General features: G+C 35.0%; 1 protein-coding gene across 7 annotated transcripts; it reads left to right on the top strand.

Moving 5' to 3' along the window:
• Positions 1–63: 63 nt before the first annotated feature.
• Positions 64–23,189, top strand: ZNF214 (zinc finger protein 214). Of its 7 annotated transcripts, XM_030829336.1 has the most exons (6): positions 682–731; positions 1,271–1,354; positions 7,763–7,790; positions 13,345–13,392; positions 17,406–17,552; positions 18,708–23,189. In XM_030829336.1, the coding sequence occupies exons 5-6, from the start codon at positions 17,426–17,428 to the stop codon at positions 20,399–20,401; spliced, it is 1,821 nt and encodes a 606-aa protein (XP_030685196.1). In that variant the 5' UTR covers positions 682–731; positions 1,271–1,354; positions 7,763–7,790; positions 13,345–13,392; positions 17,406–17,425; the 3' UTR covers positions 20,402–23,189. The 7 variants fall into 7 exon arrangements, with proteins under 7 accessions (XP_030685195.1, XP_030685196.1, XP_030685202.1 ...); XM_030829335.1 differs by lacking the exons at positions 7,763–7,790; positions 13,345–13,392 and adding an exon at positions 64–337 and having other exon boundaries at positions 669–731; positions 1,266–1,354; XM_030829342.1 differs by lacking the exons at positions 7,763–7,790; positions 13,345–13,392 and having other exon boundaries at positions 712–731.
• Positions 23,190–26,101: the final 2,912 nt, after the last annotated feature.

Genomic DNA, 26,101 nt, shown 5'->3' with positions numbered 1-26,101 from the left:
CTCTTCCCGCCCCGCCCCTCCCGTATCCATGGAAACACTGCAAGTATCTACTCCAAGACCTGGGACTTCCGTTTTGGTCCAGCCAGGCTGCGGCCATTGTTTGTGTCGACTGAGTGTTTTGGCCATCCCGGTCCACTCTTACAGGCTCCATTAAGTGACGTGAACTCTCAGGAGGACTGAGCCAGAAGCGGACAGGGCAAGACGAGCCGTGCTTGAAGGAAGAGGGGCAGAAAATCGAGGGTCAGGGACTGAGAAGCTACTCCGGTTTAGAAACCCCGGAGACACCCGTGTAGATGGGTACATCACGGCTTCTCTCCCACGTTAAGACTGAATAAAGGCAAGTAGAGGAGGGCAGAAGCAGCTTGGGCGCCCGGGTATGGGTGCCCGGTGTTCGGTGCTGGGGCAGAGTTCTGGCCAGGGATCTGGATAAGCAACGGAGGCCGCGCGCGTCTTCACTGCAGGAGCAGAGGACCCCCGGGTCTGTGGCCGAGACCGGGAGATCCCGCTCCTAGAGAACCGTTCGTGTGTCTGGTTCTCTGGTACTTACACCTGGGCAGCCCGTGACGCGTTGGGGGAGCCCAAATCTGCCCTGCTCTTGGGGCACGCATGAAACGTTTTTTTCCCTAGAGAAAGAGGGCTCTTAACTAATTGCTTATTATTTTGCCCAGGAACCTACCTTTGATCAGCAAGGAAGGACTGGGGTGGCAAAGGCTCATGCCCCCGTTTTACAGGTAAGGAAACTGAGATCTTGGAGATATATAAGTTTGGTCCTCTTTAAAGTTCTACAAGTGCTTGATGGCACAGTTGAGACTTTGATCAGGACCTGGGAGCTCCAGTTCTGGGATACTTCTCTAAGACTCCAGGTACCTTTCTGATAGTAAATCCAGTATTCCTGTTTAGCAAGTAGGGGAGGACAATGGAATGATTTTCTACTTAAACTGAACAAAATAAGAAGAATACCTTGAGAATAGATACTATTTAAGTGTGCTGGTGCTTTTCTATTATTATTAGTAGTAGTAATAATAATCTCAATAAATAAGTGAGTTTTATGTTTTGAAGTTTCTAGAGGGTTGGAAATAAATTTCAAGGTGCCAGTGTTCATAGCTCTCCTTTCTGGTCGTTGAAAGGAGACAAGAACATTCATAGGCTTCTTTTTGACCTCTTGCTAGGAGATTTGTGCGTCATACCCAGTTAGTATATGGGAAATTTAATGAATTTGGGAATTTAAAGTCGTACCCAGGTTTTCAGTCTGCCTTCCTCCTCAGCTCAGCCGTCTCAGCACTCTACCCTTCCCCAGAAGAGGAACACAAAGGAGGAAGGAATGTACACTGTTTCCCTCATAGTCTGATCCCAGGTGAGGATGATTGTCTTTTCTCATTTACAAAATGTCCCTGCATTCTCCATGGGTGGTGGAGGTGGCAATGAGGATGGATGGATGACTGGACAGAAAATGTTCCTCGCTTGCCTGTGAAATTTTCGAGCGTGCAGACTTGACCCTGCCCCAACCCAGTGTCTTTTCCCAACATTTACTCATTCATTCATTCTGTCACTCAAGTCTAGTGTATAATTCATGCTGTTCTTGGTGTTCTGAGATAAAGAATTATAAGAATGTCATGGCCAGGTGCGGTGGCTCACGCCTGTAATCCCAGCACTTTGGGAGGCCAAGGTGGGTGGATCACTTGAGGTCAGGAGTTTGAGACCAGCCTGGCCCACATGGTGAAACCTCGTCTTTACTATAAATACAAAAATTAGCCAGGCATTGTGGCGGGCACCTGTAATCCCAGCTATTCAGGAGGCTGAAACAGGAGAATTGCTTGAACCCGGGAGGCTGAAGTTGCAGTGAGCCAGGATGGCACCACTGCACTCCAGCCTGGGCAACAGAGGAAGACTCCCTCTCAAAAAAAAAAAAACAGTCTTAACATTGAGGGTAATAAACTATATGAGATTAATAATAATTTCTGAAGTTATCAACATTAAACAGTGCCAGAATGAGCGGCACTTAAAACACAGCAACAGAAACTCAGATTTGAACAATTATGAGTAGGAAGATATTCTAAATAGGAAAGCCATCATTTAGTCTCAGGTACAATTTGAGGGAACAAATAAGGAAACCAGGCTAGTGACAGGGAAGTGAAACATGAATGTATAAAGCCACTTTGTGGAAGGCAATTAATGTTTAAATTTGTTATTCTTGTGCATCTTTTCACATGAACCATATTGACAGAGAGCCATTGTTGACCTTTGGGTGTATTTACTTGTAGTCTTTTAATACTTATTGTATATACGTACTCAGTAGTCTGTACAAATACTGATATGTATGTATACATGTTCATACACATGTACAAATATAAACTTAGGTATATGCACCCATATGCACACATGTATATAAAAAGATTAGTATATATAAAACATTAAATTAAAAAATTTGACTCATGACAAATAGGCTCCATGAGGGAAGGAAATGTTCCCAGTATATAGAACTGTACTGTGCATATACTAAGCACTCAGTAAATATTTATTCAATGTATGAATAGCTGTTATTTGTATACGTTTTTCACTTAACATATAATGAACATTTTTCCAAGCATGTTTTGGTAGCATGAGTTTTAATGACTATATAGTGTTCCATTCTAGGTATATAGTATGCTTTATTTAAGTTTGCCTTTTTTTTTGAGACGGAGTCTCGCTCCGTCGCCCAGGCTGGAGTGCAGTGGCATAATCTCAGCTCACTGCAACCTCGGCCTCCCTGGTTCAAGCAATTCTCATGCCTTAGCCTCCTGAATAGCTGGGACTACAGGTGCACGCCACCATGCCCAGCTAATTTTTTTGTATTTTTAGTAGAGATGGGGTTTCACCGTGTTGCCCAGGCTGGTCTTGAACTCCTGAGCTCAGGCAATCTGCCCACCTTGGACTCCCATTAAGTTTGCTTTTCATTGGGGAAAATTTAAGTATTTCTCAATATGTTGTTGTTATAAATATCTTATAATAGATATTCTTATACATAATTTGTTAAGTGTATGTCTTTTTATTTTCTCAAGATATACTCTGAGAAATAGGAAAACAGAATCAAAGGATATAAGCATGTTTTAGGCTTTTGAAAAACTCAAATTCTCTTTTAGAAATGTTATGTGAACTTGAACTCCTACAACCATTTGATGAATGATTCTATCTTACTGAGCCTTTGCCAGCATTACTTCTTTGATGAATTGCCTTTTGATATACATCGCTGTTTTCCTACTGAATTTTTTGTTTCCACTTGATACTAGGTATTCTTGTGTGGAAAACATATAAATCATTTGTCATATGCTGTAAATATTTCTCCTAGTTTATCATTTGCCTTTTACTTTAAGGACTTGTTTATGTAAGTTTTAAATTTGCATAAAATGAAATCTCATTTCTTTTACTTATATAGTTTTGTGCTTTGAAATCTTCTTCACTTCCAAATTTAATATGTAATTGCTTTCATTTTCCTGTTTCTTAATTGTGTTATTTTAAACATTTAATTTTTAAATCTATCAAGAATTTATTTTGATGTGAGAAATGACAGAATTTAAACATTCTTTTTACTTCCTACTTAGGTTATTTAAGTTTTCTACTAACATTTATCTTCTCTACTGACTGTGGTGCTACCTTTTCATATACAAAATTACACATACACATATGTATACAAAGATTACTTTTGAGGCTGTCCTGTTTTGTGGAGCCTCTTCTCAATTCTTATACTGGTATCAGAATGTTTTTATTGTTGTCCCTTTATATGTAGTGCATTTAATAGGCAATGAAGAAGAATGTAGCGTTTCTTTTTCACTCAATGAAGATAAAAATGAGAGAGGATGGTTTTTTCCACAGAATAATATTCTGATGATTTCCATTTTGGTCAAAAAGATGTAAAAGGAACATATATATAATAAGTTTTAGATAATAAGTATATACTAACCTTTCATTATGTTTAATCAATATAGCACATTGGTCATAGTACAGGCTCTATATCCAGTACCTAAGCTTATTGCATGTCTGTCACTTCTTAATACCGTGAACTAGACTGAATCGCTTAGCTAGGCTTTCGTCTTTATAGTGGAGAAATAACAGCTACTGTGTAGGGCTGTTAAGAATGTAAACAAGATCATACATGTAAAAATAACTTTGTGCTGGACATGAAGAACTCACTGACAACTGATTGCATTGTTAGCTATTATTTGAACTGTAATGCATATCTGATATAATTCTTTTTAGTTACTAAGACATAAGAATTGAGACATCTCTGTCATCAAGCTTAATTTTTTTTTTTGCCAGATGTCATCATTGCCGTCTTTTCCCCACAAATTTGATGTAACCTTTGTCATGTGTAAAATGCACTGTTGTACTCGTGTCCATTTCTGGATTTGTACCCGTTTCCATTGATCTCTACTTCTATGTCAAGCCATGTTATGAATTGCAGAGTCCTTATTAAAGTTTTAATATGCCATTGAATTAGCCTCTCCTCATTATTCCACTTTCAAAATGGTTTTCTTTCAAAAGCATTTGAAAATCAGTTTGTTACAGCTCCTCCACCCCCACATCAAAATCAAGATTAATATCTTGATTAAATGTGCTTGAATATATAGATAAGATTAGTTAGAACAAAATTACATTTATTTCTCCTAAGATTGGTCAGAGTCTCAGAGTCGTCTTGTTTTTTTCAAGCCTTTTTTTTTTTTTTTTTTTTTTGAGACAGAGTCGTCTTGCTCTGTTGCCCAGGCTGGCGTGCAGTGGCACACTCTTGGCTCACTGCAACCTCTGTTTCCCAGGTTCAAGTGATTCTCATGCCTCAGCCTCCCAAGTAGCTGGGATTACAGGCGTGAGCCGCCACGTCTGGCTAATTTTTGTATTTTTAGTAGAGACAAGGTTTCACCATGTTGGCCAGGCTAGTTTCGAACTCCTGACCTGAAGTGATCCACCCACCTTGGCCCCCCAAAGTGATGGGATTACAGGCATGAGCCACTGCACCCGGCCCCAACCCTATTTTTAGCCCTCAAAATTCTAAAACTATCTTTATATAGGTTCTAAGTATTTTTGGTAAATTTATTTTTAGAAATTTATATTCTTATTGCTATTATAAATTTCATTTAGGCAGAGCTTGTAGTGCCGAGATCATGCCACTGCACTCCAGCCTGGGCGACAGAGCGAGACTCCGTCTCAAAAAAAAAAAAAAAAATTATTATTTATATGTCTGAACTTTTTGTATACTCTTAGATTTTATGTAATTTGAACCTTATCGTGATGTATTTCATATAAGCAAAAGAATATATGAAAACATATGTACAATTTAAAATATAATAACATGGACACTCACCATTGAACTCAGCATATACTGTTTTTTCTTTTTAAGACAGACTGTTTGCTTTCTCTCCCAGCCTGGAGTGCAGTAGCGTGATCTCAGCACACTGCAACCTCCACCTCCTGGGTGGTGTTTTTTTTGTTGTTGTTGTTAGAGACAGGGTTTCGCCATGTTGGCCAGGCTGGTCTCGAACTCCTGGCCTCAAGTGACCTGCCTGTCTCAGCTTCCCAAAGGGCTGGGATTATAGGCATGAGCCACCATGCCCAGCCTAAATCAGCATATACTTTTAATAAGCCCCCTGATGACTCCAGAATTTCTTTCCCACCCCTTTCCTAAAGGGGCAGCCACTATCTTAAATGTTGTTATTCCTTAATTTTTTTTCCTGTGCTTTTAACTACATCTACATTTCTAAACACAATTGTTTAGTTTTGCATATTTTTGAACATTATATAAATGGAATCTGTATATATTCTTCCATGAATAGCTTCTTTTGCATAATGTTAACTTTTACAATGCATCAATGTTGATTCATGTAGTTGTTCATTTTCACAGCTGTGTACTATTTCATAGTATGAACAACTTATCTGTTTTGTTGTTGGACTTTTTGGATTGTTTTTAGTTTTTTGCTGTTACAGCATTTATTATGCTCTGTTCTTGTACAGATCTTTTGGTATACATGTGTAATGTCTAGTTTATAATTCTAGTAACAGAATTTCTGGGATCATGAATTCCCTTATAATTGCCAGTAGTTTTCAGCTGATTTTCTTGGATCTCTCAGATATGCAGTCATATCCTCTACAGATAATTTTGTCTAATTGTATTATCATGTAGTTTCACAGTAGTTTAAAAATTGTGGACTTGCAGTATCCTTGTCAAGTTTCCAGTTTTAATGAGAATGACTTTAATGTTTTATCTTTGGGTTTAAGATATGTTTGTATGTCTTTTGCTTTGTTTTGTTTTGCATGCTTTGTCTGTAGTTTTAAATGAAGGATGCATGTTGAATTTTAATAAGTATACTTTTTGGCATCCATTAAAATAATCATATGGCTTTTCTTATTTGATGTTATTATAAAAGCTTAAAGTTAATGGCTTTCCTAATTTGAACCTTCCTTTTCTTTCTGGAATAAACTACCACTTTACCATGATATAATATGCTTTGGTATTATAACAGATTGAAGTTTCCAAAGATGGCCTTACTTATTGTTGGGGTGATCAGACCCAACACCAGGTCGTGGGGGTAACAAAGTCCGGCGGAGTCAAAGGATTGAGAAAAAGACAGTGAGAGAGAAAAAAAGGTGGGAACACCAGGGGGCCATCGCTATTTTAAGGAGGCTGCGAAGGCCCCAAGCTCTGGGAGCCCACGCTATTTATTGGTAATCAACAGAGAAACAGGTGGTGAGAATGTGGAGGTCAAAAGGACATGTTGCATTAAGCACATGATTTACAGCTGCGATAGTTTAGCATTTATATGGAACATGTTCTGCTACTTTAGATAATGGAAATAGGAGCCTAGGAGGGCTAGAAGCAAGGAGCCAGCAAGTCTAGACACATTCCAAAGGACATTATGCAAGCCCTGCCTCAGTTTCCTTCCCAACACCCAGCTTTTTCGTAACACTTACAATTTATGCTATTTTCATGCTCTTCTTACGATGTGACTGACATTGTTTCCACTGAAAGGTGGGGTCTGTGTCCCACCCCTCTCAAATACAGCCATGGCTTGTGATTGCCTCATCAGTGGAGTACAGTAGAAGTGATAGGATGTGACCTCCAAGGCTAAGTCATAAAAACAACGCAGCTTTTGCTTGACTTTCTTTTGGGCAACTTACACCATGCTGACAGATAGCCCCCGCCACTTGAAAGGACCACGTGGAGAAAAAACATCTCTCATCAACATTTAGACCAGCCTGCCAGCCATGGGAGTTAGCCACCCTGGAAGTGAATCCTTCTTCTCAGTCAAGCCTTTTGATGACTGCAGATCTAACCAACAACTTATCTTGTGAGATCCAAACCAGAACTGCCTAGCTAAGCCACTCCTGAATTTCTGACCCAGAAAAGAAATAAGAAATAGTAAATAATTATTGTTGTTTTAAGCTACTAAATGTTGAAATAATTAGTTATATGGTAGTAGATTATGAATTCAAGTGCTGCTGGGTTTCACCGGCCTTATATTTCACTTTATTTCTGATGTCTTGAAGAGTTTTTCGTTTCTGATGCCTTGAACAGTTTTTGATGCCTTGGAATAATTTCATAGAATCAAATAATCTGTTCTTTGAAAATTTGAAAGAATTTATTTGAGAAAACTTTTGTTCCAGTTATTTTTAAAGGTTGTAGTTGCCATTTCCCTAATCTTATTTTTATTTTTTTTCTATTTGTGCTCCTTTTTCCCCCTTTAATTAACTAGCTTGTGATTTATCTACTTTGTTATTAATATTTTTCCTCTCAAAGGACTGGCTCTTGGATTCATTTAACAGTGGTAAGTGTTTTCAAATTCCATCTTTTTTTCATTAATTTTATAGTTTTCCCCTTAACATTTAAGTGCTTACTTGATCTAGTGTCCCCATTGTATATGGTATTAAGTTGGAATCCGGTTTTATTTTATCTCATATAGTTAATCAGTTTTCATAATGCTATCTGGTAAATAATCCATACTTCTGTCTTTGATTTTTAATGCCACCTCTATTGTTAATATGTTTTTGTAGATAAAGAAGCACATTGGTTAGTCTCTGAGCCCTCTGCTCTGTTCTACTGGTCTATTTGTCTGTTCTGATTTTACTACTATAGTTTTGGTGATACGTCAGTATCTGGTAGTCTTCCTGTTTGGTTTACTTGTCTTTACCAACTTATTTCCTTCCTTGTCAATTTTAAGGAACAGAAATCTATTATGTTCCTCAAAATAGCCATCTGAAAATTTGACTGGAATGTATTGAATTTGTTACTGCATCCAAGAGCATGGAAGCATGCTTCTCCTTTTATTTAGATAATCTTTCTTCTTTATTGGAATGTGAAAGTTTTCTTCAAAGAATTATTTGTATTCTTGTTTAAGATAGGGTTTTTTTTTTTCTGGTGTGAATGGTATCTTACTTTCTAGTAGTTGATTGCTGAGTCAGTTAAACTATTTATTGTATCTGATAGTTTTGCTGAACTCTCTTAATCTATAGTTTATTGTATACTCTTTTTCTAGGTAGATGGCCATAACTATGCAAATAATGACATTTTATATTTTTGCTTCTAATTCTTATACCTCTTAGTTATTTTTCTTATAGTATTTGCCAGAATCTCTAGTGCTGTGTTGAAAGCAGCAGTGATGGTGGTCATTCTTGTTACCATTGTAAAGGGAATATATATGAAGTTTCTCCATTAAGCTTAAAGTTCTTGATATTTAACCTTTCCCACTTTAGGGAGTTTATTTTTTTCCTCTAGTTTGCTACAAGTGTTTTTAAGAGAATACATCGGTGTTGAACTTCCTGAACTTTATAGCACATGATTTTTCTGGATCAGTTGAGATTATCATGGATTTATTCTATAGTCTATTAATATAGTGAATTATGTTAATAGATTTTTCTCATGTTGAACGATCCTTGCAGTCCTATAATAAACTGTCTGATCATGATGCATATATTTGATACATTACTGAATTTAATTAGCTAATATTTTATTTAGGATTTTTGTATATTTACAAAATTTACAAATGTGCCTGTAATTTAATTTTATTTGTATCATTCTTATCTGGTCTTGGAATCCAAAATTATACTAGCTACATAAAATAAGTTGGCAATTTTCACTCTCTACTTTTGAAAACAATGTATTGTAATAGTAATTAAGTTAATTACATGTTTGCTAGAACGCAACTATAAAACTCTTAGAGCCTTGGGATTAGGGAGAGGGAGGAAGAACGTGGCTACCATTTTAATTTAGTACTTACTAGTCTATATAATTTTTTATTAGTCTGTCATCTATTTTGCCATTTTATTTTTTTTTTTGTACCTTACTGGGAATTGATCCCTTTATTTAGGTACATATTTAGGTGTATTTGCCTATAGCTCATAAATATCCTTATATATATAGTTCATAACACTCTTGCATCATTGAAAAATCTTATGTCAAAAGTTATTTCCTTATTTTGCCCTGTATTTTTTCATAACCGTGTTATTAAAAATCTGACTTTCATTGATCTGACATTAAATTTTTAAGAACATCTTTTGGCTTTATGCATTTACTCAATCATTTATTTGTTTCTTATATCTTTGACTTCCACTTTATTCTTCTTTTTTGAAGTTTGCTCTTTTTTTTTTTTTTTTAAATGGGGGATGGTTTCTCTTTTTTACACTCCTGAGCTGAATGATTTATTTCTAGTCATTTTCTTAACTTTTATTTTAGGATCGGGGTATACATACAGCTTTGTTATATAGATAAATTGTGAGTCATGAGTGTTTGACATTCAAATTATTTTGTCAGCCAGGTAAAGCAAAGTACCAGGTAGGTAGTTTTTTTATCCTCTTCCTCCTCTCACCCTCTACTTTCAAGTAGGCCCTAATATCTGTTGCTCCCTTTGTGTCCATGTGTTCTCAATGTTTAGCTCCAAAATAGAATTGAGAACGTGCAGTATTTGGTTTTCTGTTTCTGCATTAGTTCACTTAGGATAATGACCTGCAGCTCCATCCATGTTGCTGCAAAGGACATAATTTTGTTCTTTTTTGATGCCTGTGTAGTATTCCATGGTGTATGTGTACCACATTTTCTTTAGCCCGTCTATTGTTAATGGGCATTTAGGTTGATTCCATGTCTTTGCTATTGTGAATAGTGCTGAAATGAACATACACATGCTTATTGTCTTTAATGGTAGAACAGTTTATATTCCTTTGGGCATATACCCAGTAATGGGATTGCTGGGTATGGTAATTCTGTTTTAAGTTCATTGAGAAATCACCACACCGCTTTCCACAATGACTGAACTAACTTACATTCCCACCATCAGCATATTTAAGTATTCCCTTTTCTCTGCTGCTTTGTCAGCATCTTATTATTTTTTGAATTTTTAATAATAGCCATCTGACTGGTATGAGATGGTACTCACCGTGGTTTTGATTTGCCTTTATCTGATGATTAGTGATGTTGAGCATTTTTTTCATATGCTTGTTGACTGCATGTATGTCTTCTTTTGAAAAGTGTTTATGTCCTTTGCCTACTTTTTAATGGGGTTGTTTTTTACTTGTTAATTTGTTTAAATTCTTTATCGATTCTAGACTCTGGACCTTCGTCAGATGCATAGTTTGCAAATATTTTCTCCCATTCTGTATATTGTCTGTTTACTCTGTTGATAGTTTCTTTTGCTGTGCAGAAACTCTTTAGTTTAATTAGGTCCTATTTGTCAATTTTTGTTTTTGTTGCAGTTGCTTTTGGTGTCTTCATCATGAAATCTTTGCCAAGTCCTGTGTCCAGAATGGTATCCCCTAGGTTATCTTCCAGGGTTTTTACAGTTTTAGGTTTTCATGTAAGACTTTAAACCATGTCGAATTGATTTTTGTGTATTGTGTAAGGAACGGTTCTAGTTTCAATCTTCTGCATATGGCTAGCCAGTTATCCTAGCACCATTCATTGAATAGGAGTCCTTTCCCCACTGCTTGTTTTTGTCAACTTTGTTGAAGATCAGATGGTGGTAGGTGTGAGGTATTTTTTCTGGGCTCTGTATTCTGTTCCATTGGTGTATGTGTCTGTTTTCATATCAGTACCCTGCTGTTTTGGTTACTGTAGCTTTGTAGTTTGAAGTCAGGTAATGTGATGCCTCCAGCTTTGTTCATTTTGCTTAGGATTGCCTTGGCTATTTGGGCTCCTTTTTGGTTCCATATGAATTTTAAAATAGTTTTTTTTTTCTAATTCAATGAAGAATGTCATTGGTAGTTTGATGGAAGTATCATTGAATCTGTATACTGCTTCAGTATGGCCATTTTGATTACGTTGATTCTATCCATGAGCATAGAATGTTTTTCCATTTGTTTATGTCATCTCTGATTTCTTTGAGTAGTGCTTTGTAATTCTTGTTGCAGAGATCTTTTACCTCCCTGGTTAGCAGTATGCATAGATATTTTATTCTTTTTGTGGCTATTGTAAATGGGATTGCATTCTTGATTTGGCTCTCAGCTTGGATGTTGTTGGTATATAGAAATGCTACTGAATTTTGTGTATTGGTTGCGTATCCTGAAACTTTCTTGAAGTTGTTTATTAGCTAAAGGAGCTTTGGGGCAGAAACTGTGGGATTTTCTAGGTATAGAATCATATCATCTGCAAATAGAGATAGTTTGACTTCCTTTTTATTTGGATGCCTTTTATTTCTTTCTATTGCCTGATTGCTCTGGCTAGGACTTCCAGTACTGTGTTGAATAGGAGTGGTGAGAGTGGGCATTCTTGTCTTTTTCTGGTTCTCAAGGTAAATACTTTGAGCCTTCACCTATTCAGTATGATGTTAGTCTAGCTGGGGTTTTTTTTATTTTATTTATTTATTTATTTATTTAAGACAGTGTCTCACTCTGTCTTGCAGGCTGGAGTGCAGTGGTACAGTCATAGCTCATTGCAGCCTCAACCTCCCAGGCTCAATCGCTCCTCCTATCTCAACTTCCTGAGTAGCTGGGACTACAGGTGTGTGCCACCATGCCTGGCTAATTTTTGTATTTTTTGTAGAGATGGGATTTCTTCATATTGCCCAGGCTGGTCTCAAACTCCTGGGCTCAAGCGATCTGCCCACTTGGGGCTCCCAAAGTGCTTGGAATTACAGGTGTGTGCCACTTTGCCCAGCGACTCTAGCCATTTTTGTTTCCTTCAAGTATTTCATTTGGATCTTGCACATTTTTGTGTAATTATTGTCATTATTACATTTAGATTTTTAAGAAAAAACAATTAAGAATTATTATATTTTTCTTTTAAATTCAAAGATTACTTAATAATATAGTATGTTACTTGGGTTTTAGAAGTGTAGACTTTTAAAATTCTATTGTTAATAATTTCAAATTTTATTACATTGTAGCTAGAGAATGTATTCTATATTATGTTGATGCTTTGGAATTTATCATGATTTCTTTTATGGACTAATACATGGTCTATCTTATAGTACTATGTATTCATGAAAATAATCTGTATTTTGTATTTTGATGGTGTAGAGTTCAACACAGATAAAATAACTGAAGCTTATTATTTGTAGTGTTTAGTCTTCGTATTATTAGGGTTTTTTGTTTGCTTGCTATAATTTTTTGAGAGGGACATATTAATATCTATCATTACAACTAATGATATGTATATTTCCCCTCACATTTGTGACACTTGTCATTTGGTACATTTTGAAATTTTATTTGTGGATTCAATTTATTTTGGATATTTTTTCTTACTGTTCATATAAAAAACATTTTTGTCCCTTATGGTATTTTTGCCATAGATTTTACTCATCTGAAATTAAGTTTGCTATTTCAGCTTTCTTTTGATTCGTATTTTTGCAATCTTTTTCTATCCTTGTATTTTTAAATATTTTTCTTTTTAGTGTATCTGTTCTAAACCATATGCTAAATCTTACTTTTTAATCTATGAGTCTTTTAATCTGTAAGATTAAATCATTTAAATTTATTATAATTATTATTGTATTATTTTTGCCATATTTTCTTTTCTTCTTTTCTGTTTTCCCGTGGAGCAAGTTGTCTTCTGTTTTTGTTTTTCATAGATTCCATTTTGTTTCTTATGATGGTTGTGCTTAACTTAAAACCCACATTGACTTTTATTTACCCCTACTGACTTTTTAAATGTATTAATATCTAGGTCATATTTTTAATAAGACATGGACTTTAGCACACTCTTATATCCTTCTCTTTCTCCCCTCATGTTTGTATTGTCAAGAATTGTAGTTCAGATATGTAGGCACTGATATGCTTTCTATGTCTCCTTTTTTCTTTGTTCACTCCTATTTTTTTTTGTTGTTAGTTTTGTTTTATGATAACAATAAACTTTACCAAGGTACTTGATCACCTTTCTTGTCATATTTCATGCAGCCTTTCCTGGATTAGTTTCTCTTCTTAATTGACTTATTAGAAAAATAGGTAAGTGTATATGTTTAAAATATATTTAGGTTACTTATTAAAATAATAGAAACTATGTGTGAAATTGAAATCTATATAGATGAAAAGGTGGCGATGTGAAGAAATTAAAGCATAAAACTGTCAATCTAAGAGACAGGAAAGGAAGAATAAAAAATAATATGGTAGAAATAAGTCTATATTAGTAATCACAATAAATGAACATGGATAATAAAATAACTGAGTCATACTGATTGAATGAAAAACAGAAATCTTGCTCTGTGCTCTTTACAAGAGACTTATTTAATGTCACAATAAAAGGTCAATAATGTTCAATAGTGGTTAAGATCCATCAAGGAGATGTATTAGTCATGAACTAATATGTAGCTAAGAATCCCTTTCAAATTGTATAAGCAAAATCTGACAATATTACAAGAAGGAATCAAAACTCCAGATGTATAGAGAATGATTTTAACTGACCTTTCTTGAAAAGGGCCTTAAAGAAAACTAATAATCGGAGAGAGCTATGTTCATAGATGAGAGGACAAAAGAGATACCAAGTTTATATAATATTGTTGGGGGGTTACTTATATACCAAAAAAGGAGTGGAAAATTATCAAACTCCTAGAAGAAATAATACATCCTGGTTGGTCAAGGAAATGGAACAAGAATGAACCTGGACATTTGTTGTGCCAGAAAGTAAGGAAGCTCTCAAATACCAAAAGAGGTCATATTACAAACCCAGGAGCCAACCTGAAGGGATTCCTACTAGTCTGAGATGAGAGAATCTTGCACATCTAAAAGAAAAATGACTGCAATTTAATTGCAACCCATCCAGTATGTAAGAATCAGTGAGTATGAAAACACTGAAAAGCAAAATAATACAAATCTCACTGGTCATAGTTGGTGATTGCTTTGCCCCATCTCATTACTCTGAAAATTGATTTTTGAAAGAGAGTAAGTTTGGGAGATAATCAGGCATTTTATCATCTTTTTCATTAGGATTACATTTCAGGATAACCAGAAAATTTGTAATGGCAAGTTTTTCATTATAGAAGAATTATAGCATATGTAGGCACAAGGTATGTAGAATTACAGAATTAGACAACCAATTTGTAAAACCTATTGAAATCACAAATCCAGGAAATGATCATAATTTATTGCTAAAACTTTTAGTGAAAGGTTTAAGAGAATCTTAGAATGGAAGGACTGGGCTGACAGCACCTGAAGCTATTGTTCAGTTTAGCTAACTAAAATGTACTATAGGAAGTATATAGGCAGGTATTCTTGTAGGAAAAAATGAACCATAGTCTAATCAAGTCCCTGGAACAAAAGAACCAGCTAACAGGAAGTGAATAAAGAACTTAAACATCACAAGAAAACAATTAGCCAGATCATTTTTAATCCTTCAGAATTCATTATTTTGGAGTATATCTCTTATCAGCAGTATGCCACTTTATTTTAAAACTCAATTTTAGTATCCTTTTCTCTATCAATAGGCTTGTCATCTTAGTTTATTGTTTATATAATTCTTTTCTTTTTTTCTGTTTAGATTTATTGTACTTACTAATTTTGAATATAGTCTTGCTTTTATTCCTCCATTGGGGGAAAATATTTGTAACATTTTAAAAAATATTTTCAAGGGACATTTTGTAGTATTTTTTAGTAAACTGAAATACAGATGCCTGACAATTTCACTTCTAGAAGTTTATCATACAGAAATATATCTATTTATCATATAGAAATATTTATATTTATCATATAGACATTATTTATCATATAGAAATATTACAATAGAAATAATGATATATTTAAGAGAATTCTTTTGCTATATGTTATAGCCAAGAAACTGGAAATGATCTTAATGTCCACTAATATGGGAACAGTTAAGTCTTGGACATCAATAAAATGAAATGCTGCGTAACTTTTACAAATAATATTAGTTATCTATTATTGCATAACAAATTATTTAATACCTAAAACAGCAAACATTATCTCACCCAGTTTCTGAGGGTGAGGAATCTGGAAGAAGCTAAGCTGTCTCAAGGTCTCTCATGAAGTTGCAGTGAAGCTGTCAGCAGGAACTGTAGTCACCTGAAGGCTGCGCTGTGGTTGGAGGATCCACTTCTAAGATAGTTTACTCACATGGCTGTTGGCAAGATGTCTCATTTCTCAATGAAAGCAGAAGGTCCCAATTCCTCACCACAGGGCTGCCTAGGTTTTCTCATGACACGGCATATAGCTTTTCCCAGAGCTAGTGATCCAAGAGAGAGCAAGAAAGAAGCTGCAGTGACTTCTATGACCCTGCCTCCAAAGTTGCATACCACTACGTCCTTATCCACTTTATTTCCTATTCATCAGAAGTTACTCACCAAGTTCAGCCCATATTCAAGGGGTGGGGAATTAGCCTTCACTTCTTGAATGGAAAGGATCAAATAATTTGTGGGCATGTTTAAAAATTATCACAAATAAGATAGGTCTACCTGTACTGAAGTGGGAAGTTGTACACTATGTATTAAATGAAAAAAAGAAAATTGCAGAATTATCATGTCTTTATTAAGGAAAAAAATCAGTGAAGTATGAATGTGTGTTGTGTATACATAGAAGACGGTTAGAACACAATGAAAACTGGTTTAGTGGTTATTTCTTAAATTATTTGGGGGAAGGTAGGCTTTTAATTTTTACTTCTATTATTTCAGTATTTTAAATATTTATGAACTTATTTTCAGTAAAAGAAATTAGACTCCTAATTGCTAGTATGTTTTTAAAATAAATCCTTAAATTTTTTAAAAAATAACAAATCCAATAACTACAGATTGAGTTTTATTTTTATTGTGCTTTTTATAAAATTAGAGACCAGCGAGTCCATTTATTTTCCAGACAGATACCAACTTTCACAGTTTTCAGTCCTGTAGTTTGAGTTTCTGAGCATCTCAAATTTCTTTTCTTTTATTAATTTATATATTTAAAGTGGATTCATTATATTTAAAATCTATTAAACTTATTTTATAAACATTAAAAATAGACCACTAGATATTTAAATATATGGCTCTGAATGTTCTCATTCTTGAGTTCTTATTTGTGGTTAATGTTTTATTGTTTAGACATGTATTTTCATGTAGTTTATTTGGAAAATAGTTTGGTGGCATATTTTTTGCCCTAGAATATTTCAATACATCTTTCTTTTGCTCTTCTTCATTAACACATTATAACAGTATATGGAAATCTCAACTGACAACCCTTCATCAAACGTTTTTAATTTATCTCACTTTTATTTACTAGGTAGTGCTGGGTTTAAAAACCTCTATGATGTAACTACATAATCTTATACAAGTAACTTAGTCTTGCTAAACGTTAGATTGTGTATTCATTTATTGTGAATAATAATACCTTATTGGATTGTTCCGAGAGTGAGATAACATAGCCCTATTCATACAATAAACATTCAATAAGATTTAGCTGCAGCTATGATGGTGCTGCTGCTGCTGCTGATGATAGTATTTGGCTTTCCTTCCATTTTGTTGTAAACTCCTTAAAAGTATCTGTTTCCTTTATTCTTAGTAGGTACTCAATATTTTAAATTGAAATTTAGAATTGAGAATGTGCGATCAAATAGATACAATGAAAATTTTAAAAAGAAATAAAATGGCTTTGTCACATAACCAATTTATGATCTGTTCTTTCCACTAAAAGAATTACTTTAGGCAGTTTTAATACATATGTTTATCTGTTCTCCATTCTAAAATGCATAATAGTAGTAGAAAGTTACCCACAACATGGGATTTCTGTGAGGAGTAACTGAAATATAGGTAAAAAACTTAGACGAGTGCTGTATAGGTGTTTCTTTTGATAGTGTTGATGTTTCATGATTGGATATATTATTTAGCTATTTGACTACTATTGTTATACCTCTCCTTACCTTTCTTGGTTTTCTTCTTTATTGAAGTTCCTTTTTTTTCTATTTGGCTTGCCACTTATGTTATCTGCTAAATGTCTTTATCTTTGTCCATCTTCTCACTTAGATTTCTTCTTCCTAGAAAGCCTGATCTTTGACCAGATGGCAGTAACATTTGAAGATGTGACTATTATTTTTACTTGGGAGGAGTGGAAATTCCTGGATTCTTCTCAAAAAAGCCTCTACAGGGAGGTCATGTGGGAGAACTACACAAATGTCATGTTAGTAGGTAAAGTTATCCCGTCTCATAGGGAATAGAGTTTCTTCTAGGAGCAGTTTTGTTGAGTATTTTGTTTTTTTAATCTGGGTGTTATATTGAGGTGTTGGAAGAGATATTCTCAAAAATGTTTCTTAAATCAGGTTACAAATAGAAGATAAAGCAAGACAGATTCCAGGACACCTAGGCTATATCATCAATAGATACTTGTGATTATTAGTTTTAGTTATTTTCTGCATTACCCTTAAAACACATATCTCCATACGTAGTCAATTTTGTGTCATCCTAAATTTTTTCTCTCTTCATGCTATTTGTATAAGTTAGCTTTTGTTGTATAACATACTATGCCAGACTTAGTGGCTTAAAAACAAACTTTATTATTTTTTATGATTCTCATTGACTGGATGGATCTTTTATCATGGAGGATTTGGTTGTGCCTGAATGGTCTAAGATTAAGCTGTCTGGCCTGACTCAAATGTGGGGCAGTCAGCTCAGTATCAGTGGAGGTAGTGGGAATGTGTTGGCCATATATCTTTCTTCAAACAAGCCAACCCAAGCACACTTACATGGTGGTGGTCACGGGATTTTCAAAAGCATCGAGAGAGGGCAAGGACTTTTCAAGTCTCTGCTTATGTTACTTTTGTTATTTTCCCAGTTACCAATGCAAATTGTGTAGCCAAGCATAGAGAGAGTGTGGAAGGAGAACACCAAAGGTGTAGGTAAAGTAATGAGTTAACGTAATCATTTTTTCTCAATCTACCACGCTATTCTAGAACAGAAAAATAGGAACAATATATTTTGTTTCTTATAATAACATCCAAAATAAAGTCATCTAATTAAATCTCAGTCTTTACGACTATTTCCATGAAGCAGTTGGCATTATTCTCATTTTTAACAGTGCGTGGTAAATAGAAGTTAAATCTTTCTAACAGTGCCTGCTCAAGATATGCTTGTGGAATGAATAAATAAGTGAATGAATGAATACATACATGAATGAACAAAACAAATGAATTTCAGACCCAAATGGAGCAGCCAGAGTCATAACCCTTCTTCCCTACCCCCACCCACACATATATTCCTATCATTTAAAGGTCATTGATTTAGATAGTTGGAAATTTTTCAACACAGCTTTTATCTCACCATGGGATTATCTTTTTATTTTTCTAGAAAACTGGAATGAGAGCTACAAATCCCAAGAAGAAAAATTCAGATACTTAGAATATGAAAATTTTTCCTGCTGGCAAGGCTGGTGGAATGCTGGCACCCAGATGTATGAGAATCAGAACTATGGGGAAACTGTTCAAGGGACAGATTCCAAAGACCTAACACAGCAAGATCGTTCCCAGTGTCAGGAATGGTTAATACTCTCCACACAAGTACCAGGGTATGGGAACTATGAACTGACTTTTCAAAGTGAAAGTCGCAGGAACTTAAAATATAAAAATTTTATGCCTTGGCAATCCTTAGAAACAAAAACCACTGAAGACTATGGTAGAGAAATCTACATGAGTGGTTCACATGGTTTTCAAGGGGGCAGATACCGTCTTGGCATATCCAGGAAAAACCTCTCCATGGAAAAAGAACAGAAGCTTATAGTTCAGCATTCTTATATCCCAGTGGAGGAAGCCCTTCCACAGTACATTGGGGTGATATGTCAAAAAGACCTACTGAGAGATTCAATGGAAGAAAAGTACTGTGGATGTAATAAATGTAAAGAAATTTATTATTGGAACTCACGGTGTGTCTTCCACAAGAGAAATCAACCTGGAGAAAACCTCTATCAATGCTCCATCTGTAAAGCATGCTTCTCTCAGAGATCAGACTTGTATAGACATCCAAGAATCCACATAGGTAAGAAGCTGTACGGATGTGATGAAGTTGACAGTAACTTTCAACAGAGCTCAGGAGTTCACTTTCATCAGAGAGTTCACATAGGGGAGGTACCTTATAGCTGTAATGCATGTGGTAAGAGCTTCAGCCGGATCTCTAGTCTTCACAATCATCAAAGAGTCCACACAGAAGAGAAATTCTATAAAACTGAGTGTGATAAAGACCTCCGTAGAAATTCATTACTTCACATTCACCAGAGACTTCACATAGGAGAGAAGCCTTTTAAGTGCAATCAGTGTGGTAAGAGTTTTAATCGGAGTTCAGTACTTCATGTTCATCAGAGAGTCCACACAGGAGAAAAACCATATAAGTGTGATGAGTGTGGTAAGGGTTTCAGCCAGAGCTCAAATCTTCGAATTCATCAGTTAGTACACACAGGAAAGAAGTCTTATAAATGTGAAGACTGTGGTAAAGGCTTTACCCAGCGCTCAAATCTTCAAATTCATCAGAGAGTGCATACAGGAGAGAAACCTTATAAATGTGATGACTGTGGAAAGGACTTTAGTCACAGCTCAGATCTTCGCATTCATCAGAGAGTCCATACAGGGGAGAAACCCTATACTTGTCCTGAATGTGGGAAGGGCTTCAGTAAGAGTTCAAAGCTTCACACTCATCAAAGAGTACATACTGGAGAGAAACCCTACAAATGTGAAGAGTGTGGCAAGGGATTCAGTCAGCGTTCACATCTTCTCATTCATCAGAGAGTCCATACAGGAGAAAAGCCCTATAAATGTGATGATTGCGGAAAGGGTTTTAGTCACAGTTCTAATCTTCACATTCATCAGAGGGTCCATACAGGAGAGAAGCCTTATCAATGTGCTAAGTGTGGTAAAGGTTTCAGTCATAGCTCAGCTCTTCGAATTCATCAAAGAGTCCACGCAGGAGAGAAACCTTATAAATGCCATGAATATTATAAGGGATTTGACCATAATTCACATCTTCACAATAATCATAGAAGAGGAAACTTATAAATATTGTTCATTTAGTTAACAGCTTTAATCAAAGTTTACCTAACCTTTAAACCCTATAAATGCTGCTGTTAAGGAAATCTTATAAATAACACAAGTAATCCCAAGCAACATTTATAGTTTCCCCTATCTCCCACTAAGAATTATTTGCTTCAAAAGGAGATCTTTAGAAAAATCCCTATATATTTAAAATTATAGTGTATTTTTCTTTACCTACTATAAATATAATACAGTCATAAATATATTAAACATTTAAGGAGAAAACTCTTCATCCTATTTCATTCTAGTCTTTTTTTCTGTGCATTTTAATGTGCATGAAATTATACTGTGTGTTCAACTTTGTATTTTCACTGACTTCAAAATATTTACTTAAATTTTGGTTTGAATTGAAACTGGTTGGCCATCTGTTAAACAATATCTCTTAACTCCCCTAAAAAGTCCCTAGGAACTAACAGAAAAGATGGAAACACACAAAACTTAAAACTCAGTTTTGTCCAGTAGAATTCAATTGTTTATGGACAAAAGCCACCTAATAAAAGACAGGAAAGCATTGTATGACATTGTGTCTGAGACAGTGTATCTCTGAGTTGTTATCTCTGTCAACCAGAAAACCTAGGGACCGTCCTTCTGCTGCAGGGTGCTTCACTTTGAGGTGACCACAGTGCACTCTTATCCCTTCCCTTTCCTGGTTTTCCATGCTTAATAATAGGTTCAGATACCAAATAACAAGAAGTACAGAATTTTCTCTAAGTAAGGTGTGAAGGGTATGGACAAAAGTGCTAGAAATGGAAGATACTGTATTGGTTCGGAATTAGAGATCCAAGCAGTAGGATTTTATTTAATCTCAGTAGAACAGAGTGGTAATAGAGAAATATCTGCAAGGACAGCATTGAACTCAGAACTCTGTGCAAAGATGAAGAACCCTGAAGCTAATTATGTAAGAAGAGAGTTTGGCCATTATCTCAGAATAGAGTTAATAGGAATACACAGTCCTAATTATTGATATACGAATATGCTGAAGTAATACCAAGAGAAAAAAAAAGTGGACATGTTTAGGAAAATTAGAGGGAATTGCAATACTGAAGAAAAGAATATCATCCTAAAGACTTGGAAACTTATTGCCCTGAAAATTAGCTGCTGCAGGCTTCAGAGGAAATTTCCAGAAATGTTGGTGTCCTCAGTGGCATAACAGAATCTGAACTCAATAAAGCTAGAGTAGAAATACACAAGTAGAGAAGAGTCTCTAAAGTGAAAAGAGAAATAAATACAACAAAGAGGGACTTCAGGGAGCTCTGAAATACTGTATCAAAATAAATGCAATAAAAAGTGAAATTAACACTGAAGAATATAAAATAACTGATAGTTAATAGATAAACTTGATCTGATCTTAAATGTATCTGAAAAGGATAATGAGATGGAAACTAAGAAAGAACAGATATGAATATCAGAGGATGGAGGCCCAGTGTGAGAATTAAAGGTGTCTCTAAGGAAGGTGAAAGAACATTTGGCATAGAATCAATGATCAAAGACATTAAGAAACTTTTTCTGAGTTAAAAATATATGGTCACTAAATTTTAGGCAAAACCAGTATTAAAGGAACCTTAGAAACAGGTTAGAAAGAAGCAATTAAAAGCATTCAGAAAGAAAAATTCCGGTTATCTGCAAAACCAAGAAGGGAGGGTGGATACAGACCTCTACAACAGTAACTCAGAAGGCAATGGAACAGCACCTTCAGAATTTTGAGATTTGAAAAGTTCATTATCACCAAACAGTTTTATAACAAAAGTGTCTTTCATATGTGCAGGAAACAAATATTTTTGATAAGCAAGAAAACAGTGTAGCGTACATGTGCCTTAAACAGAGTTTGTGAATGTGGAAATCCTGGTATAAAAGGACTAGTGATGTGCACTGAAATCAATTAAATATGCAGTTGTCTGGATAGTTTCCAAAACTTCAAAAAATTAAATGTGCAAGAAAATATACAAATGCTGAGTGTAAAATGTACAAATGCTGAGTCTGGGTAGAAGAGTAAGGTTGTCAGGACACCCAGTTAAGTTTGAATTTCATATAAGCAAAGAATAATTATTTTAGTATAAGGGTGTCCCAAATATTGCATGGGACTTACACTAAAATTTCATACATTTGAAATTCAAATTTAACTGGTCATTTCTGTTTTTAGTTGCTACATCCAGCAACCTGAGAGAGAGCGTAAGTGCCACATTTCTGATCTTAAATAGCAGGGACTCATAATAACATTTTCTTTTTGATTGACAATTTAAGAAAGGCCTTTTTTTTTTTTTTTACAAACCTAAAATTACAACTTAATAAAACTAAAAAAAGTGCATATACCTTTCAAAATGGGAGAAGATAAAAGCAAAAATTATTCAGTCTCTATAGCAATGACTACCAAAAAAATCCCCAAGAAGTTGGCCTAAAATATTAAAATAAATGGATCAAGATGATTAAAGCCGAATGTATCAAAATATGTTCAATGCTTCATTTTAAAATGTTGAAAACACTGGGTTAAAAATTTCTAATTACGTGCTATAACAGATGAAAATGCGATATTGCTTAAATGTGAGACCAGGTGAAGGTTTATTAGGCAAACATAAAGGAGTACCTACAATATGTTTTTAAAGGTGAAAAATGAACTAATTTAAACTCATTAAGTTGGGTAAAAATACTAGTTTTCTAAATTCTTGCAATATTCAGAAAATGTAATTGTCAAAATATCTGGTTTTTAATTTACAAAAATGCAGAATGATAATAATAAAGGGGAAATATAAAAGAGGACTTGACTAGAGGAGTCTTTACTTTTCCTTAAGGGAATGTTCTTAATTTATATATTTTTCAGATATCATGAAAATCCCAATGAATTTGAGATAAAGATGTTCTAGTCTTTTAAGGAAAATAGACATCGGAGAAGAGCAAAGATAATTATAAGAAAGATTAATGATATTGCCCTAACATATAATAAATTGTATATTGGTATATGAAGTTGTAATAATGGAGAATTTAATTGTATATTTGAAAAAAAAGTTAGGATTCTAAGTCACTAAATAGAAATATACCAATGTATGGATTATATATGTGTATTTTAACATATAGTACATATGCTTATAGAGTTCACACATGATAAAGATCTGCGAATAGGAGGATTATTCAGTAAATTATGCTGAGATCATTATTTAACTCTTTAATAAAAAAGACTTTCATTTCATGACCTATGTCAGAATAAAACATTGATTGAATACAAGTTTTCAAGCTGTGTTCCGTGGACCTCCATGTGGTTTCATGAAGACTAGTATCTTCAGAAGCAATTGTGAATGGGAGTTCACTCATGATTTGGCTCTCTGTTTGTGATTGGTGTACAAGAATGCTTGTGATTTTTGTACATTGATTTTGTATCCTGAGACTTTGCTGAAGTTGCTAATCAGCTTAAGGAGATTTTGGGCTGAGACAATGGGGTTTTCTAGATATACAATCATGTCATCTGCAAACGGACAATTTGACTTCCTCTTTTCCTAATTGAATGCCCTTTATTTCCTTCTCCTGCCTGATTGCCCTGGCCAGAACTTCCAGCACTATGTTGAATAGGAATGGTGAGAGAGGGCATCCCCGTCTTGTGCCAGTTTTCAAAGGGAATGCTTCCAGTTTTTGCCCATTCAGTATGATATTGGCTGTGGGTTTGTCATAGATAGCTCTTATTATTTTGAGATACGTCCCATCAATACCTAATTTATTGAGAGTTTTTAGCATGAAGGGTTGTTGAATTTTGTCAAAGGCCTTTTCTGTATCTATTGAGATAATCATGTGGTTTTTGTCTTTGGTTCTGTTTATATGCTGGATTACATTTATTGATTTGCGTATGTTGAACCAGCCTTGCATCCCAGGGATGAAGCCCACTTGATCATGGTGGATAAGCTTTTTGATGTGCTGCTGGATTCAGTTTGCCACTATTTTATTGAGGATTTTTGCATCAATGTTCATCAAAGATATTGGTCTGAAATTCTCTTTTTTGGTTATGTCTCTGCCAGGCTTTGGTATCAGGATGATGCTGGCCTCATAAAATGTGTTAGGGAGGATTCCCTCTTTTTCTGTCGATTGGAATAGTTTCAGAAGGAATGGTACCAGTTCCTCCTTGTACCTCTGGTAGAATTCGGCTGTGAATCCATCTGGTCCTGGACTCTTTTTGGTTGGTAAGCTATTGATTATTGCCACAATTTCAGATCCTGTTATTGGTCTATTCAGAGATTCAACTTCTTCCTGGTTTAGTCTTGGGAGGGTGTATTCATCGAGGAATTTATCCATTTCTTCTAGATTTTCTAGTTTACTTGCGTAGAGGTGTTTGTAGTATTCTCTGATGGTAGATTGTATTTCTGTGGGATGGGTGGTGATATCCCCTTTTTCATTTTTTATTGCATCTATTTGATTCTTCTCTCTTTTCTTCTTTATTAGTCTTGCTAGCGGTCTATCAATTTTGTTGATCTTTTCAAAAAACCAGCTCCTGGATTCATTAATTTTTTGAAGGGTTTTTTGTGTCTCTATTTCCTTCAGTTCTGCTCTGATTTTAGTTATTTCTAGCCTTCTGCTAGCTTTTGAATGTGTTTGCTCTTGCTTTTCTAGTTCTTTTAATTGTGATGTTAGGGTGTCAATTTTGGATCTTTCCTGCTTTCTCTTGTGGGCATTAAAGAACTGCAAGTTTAGCCACATTTTATCTCTTCATATGCAAAAATGACTTGATTTTATTTTTTTAAAGGCGGTTCCACTATAAAATATTTGAAATTCTCTAGAGTGGATTTTTAAACACTCAGAAAAAATACATAATTTGACCACATAAAAAATTTTAAACTGTGGGTGAAAAACATGTAAGTCAGACAAAAATAGGAGAAATATTTGCCATGATTATGACAGTACAAACTCTTTTTAATTAAATGGACACCTAGTTTAAAATTTTGACAAAGAACATAAACAGATTAAAGCAATGAAGTATCACTTTTATTAACAAAAATGACAATAGCCATTTTCAGCAAGAGTATGGAGTGATGTATACTTATGTTGAGGGTAAATTGATAATGACTTTTTGGAAAAACGATTTGGCCAATCCTGAGCCTTAAAATTGCTGTTACTCTTTGCTACAGTAATTCTATAGGAATATGTTCTATGGAGATAGAGTTTCATACTATTAGGGGGCTTGTAAAGAACAGAGATCCACTCAAGTGATCTCATGTAAAGAACAGGGTTATATAACATTACATGGTAGAAGCTCATATGCAGATACTCAGATCCCATGATGTTATCTCACTAAAAGAAGTGAGGGAGCAAGTGAGCCATGGAGCTCTCCATGGAAAAAGAATTCCGTGTAGAGGGTAGAGCAAGTGCAAAGGGTCTGAGGCTGGGAATGGACCTGGAATGTACTGCAGCACTGTAAGGGAGGAGGAAAACGGAGTGAAGTTAAAGGTAATATGGCCTTGTAAATAATTGTAAAGGCATTTTCTTTTATTCTAAGTGAAGTAAAAAGCCACTGGAGGGTTTTAAGTGATATAATCTAACAAATTTAAACAGGCTTATTCTGAATGCTTTGTTAAGAATTGACAAAGTAGAGACTAGAGCCAAAGCAGGGATTCCAATTAGGAGGTATTGCAGTTACCCCTAAAAGAGATAAGGTGTTAACATAGTGTTAACAGTGGAGGTGACAGAAAT

The sequence above is a fragment of the Nomascus leucogenys genome, chromosome 15 (assembly GCF_006542625.1).
Source record: "Nomascus leucogenys isolate Asia chromosome 15, Asia_NLE_v1, whole genome shotgun sequence".
Classification (NCBI taxonomy): Eukaryota; Metazoa; Chordata; class Mammalia; order Primates; family Hylobatidae; genus Nomascus; species Nomascus leucogenys.
Note: the sequence above shows the minus strand (reverse complement) of the source record. Positions and strands in the feature narration are given on the sequence as shown.

Coding starts and splice junctions, on each gene's coding strand:
- ZNF214 (XM_030829335.1), top strand. Junction 1,355..17,405: donor CCCTCATAGTCTGATCCCAG/GTGAGGATGATT, acceptor TCTTCTTCCTAG/AAAGCCTGATCTTTGACCAG. Junction 17,553..18,707: donor CACAAATGTCATGTTAGTAG/GTAAAGTTATCC, acceptor TTATTTTTCTAG/AAAACTGGAATGAGAGCTAC.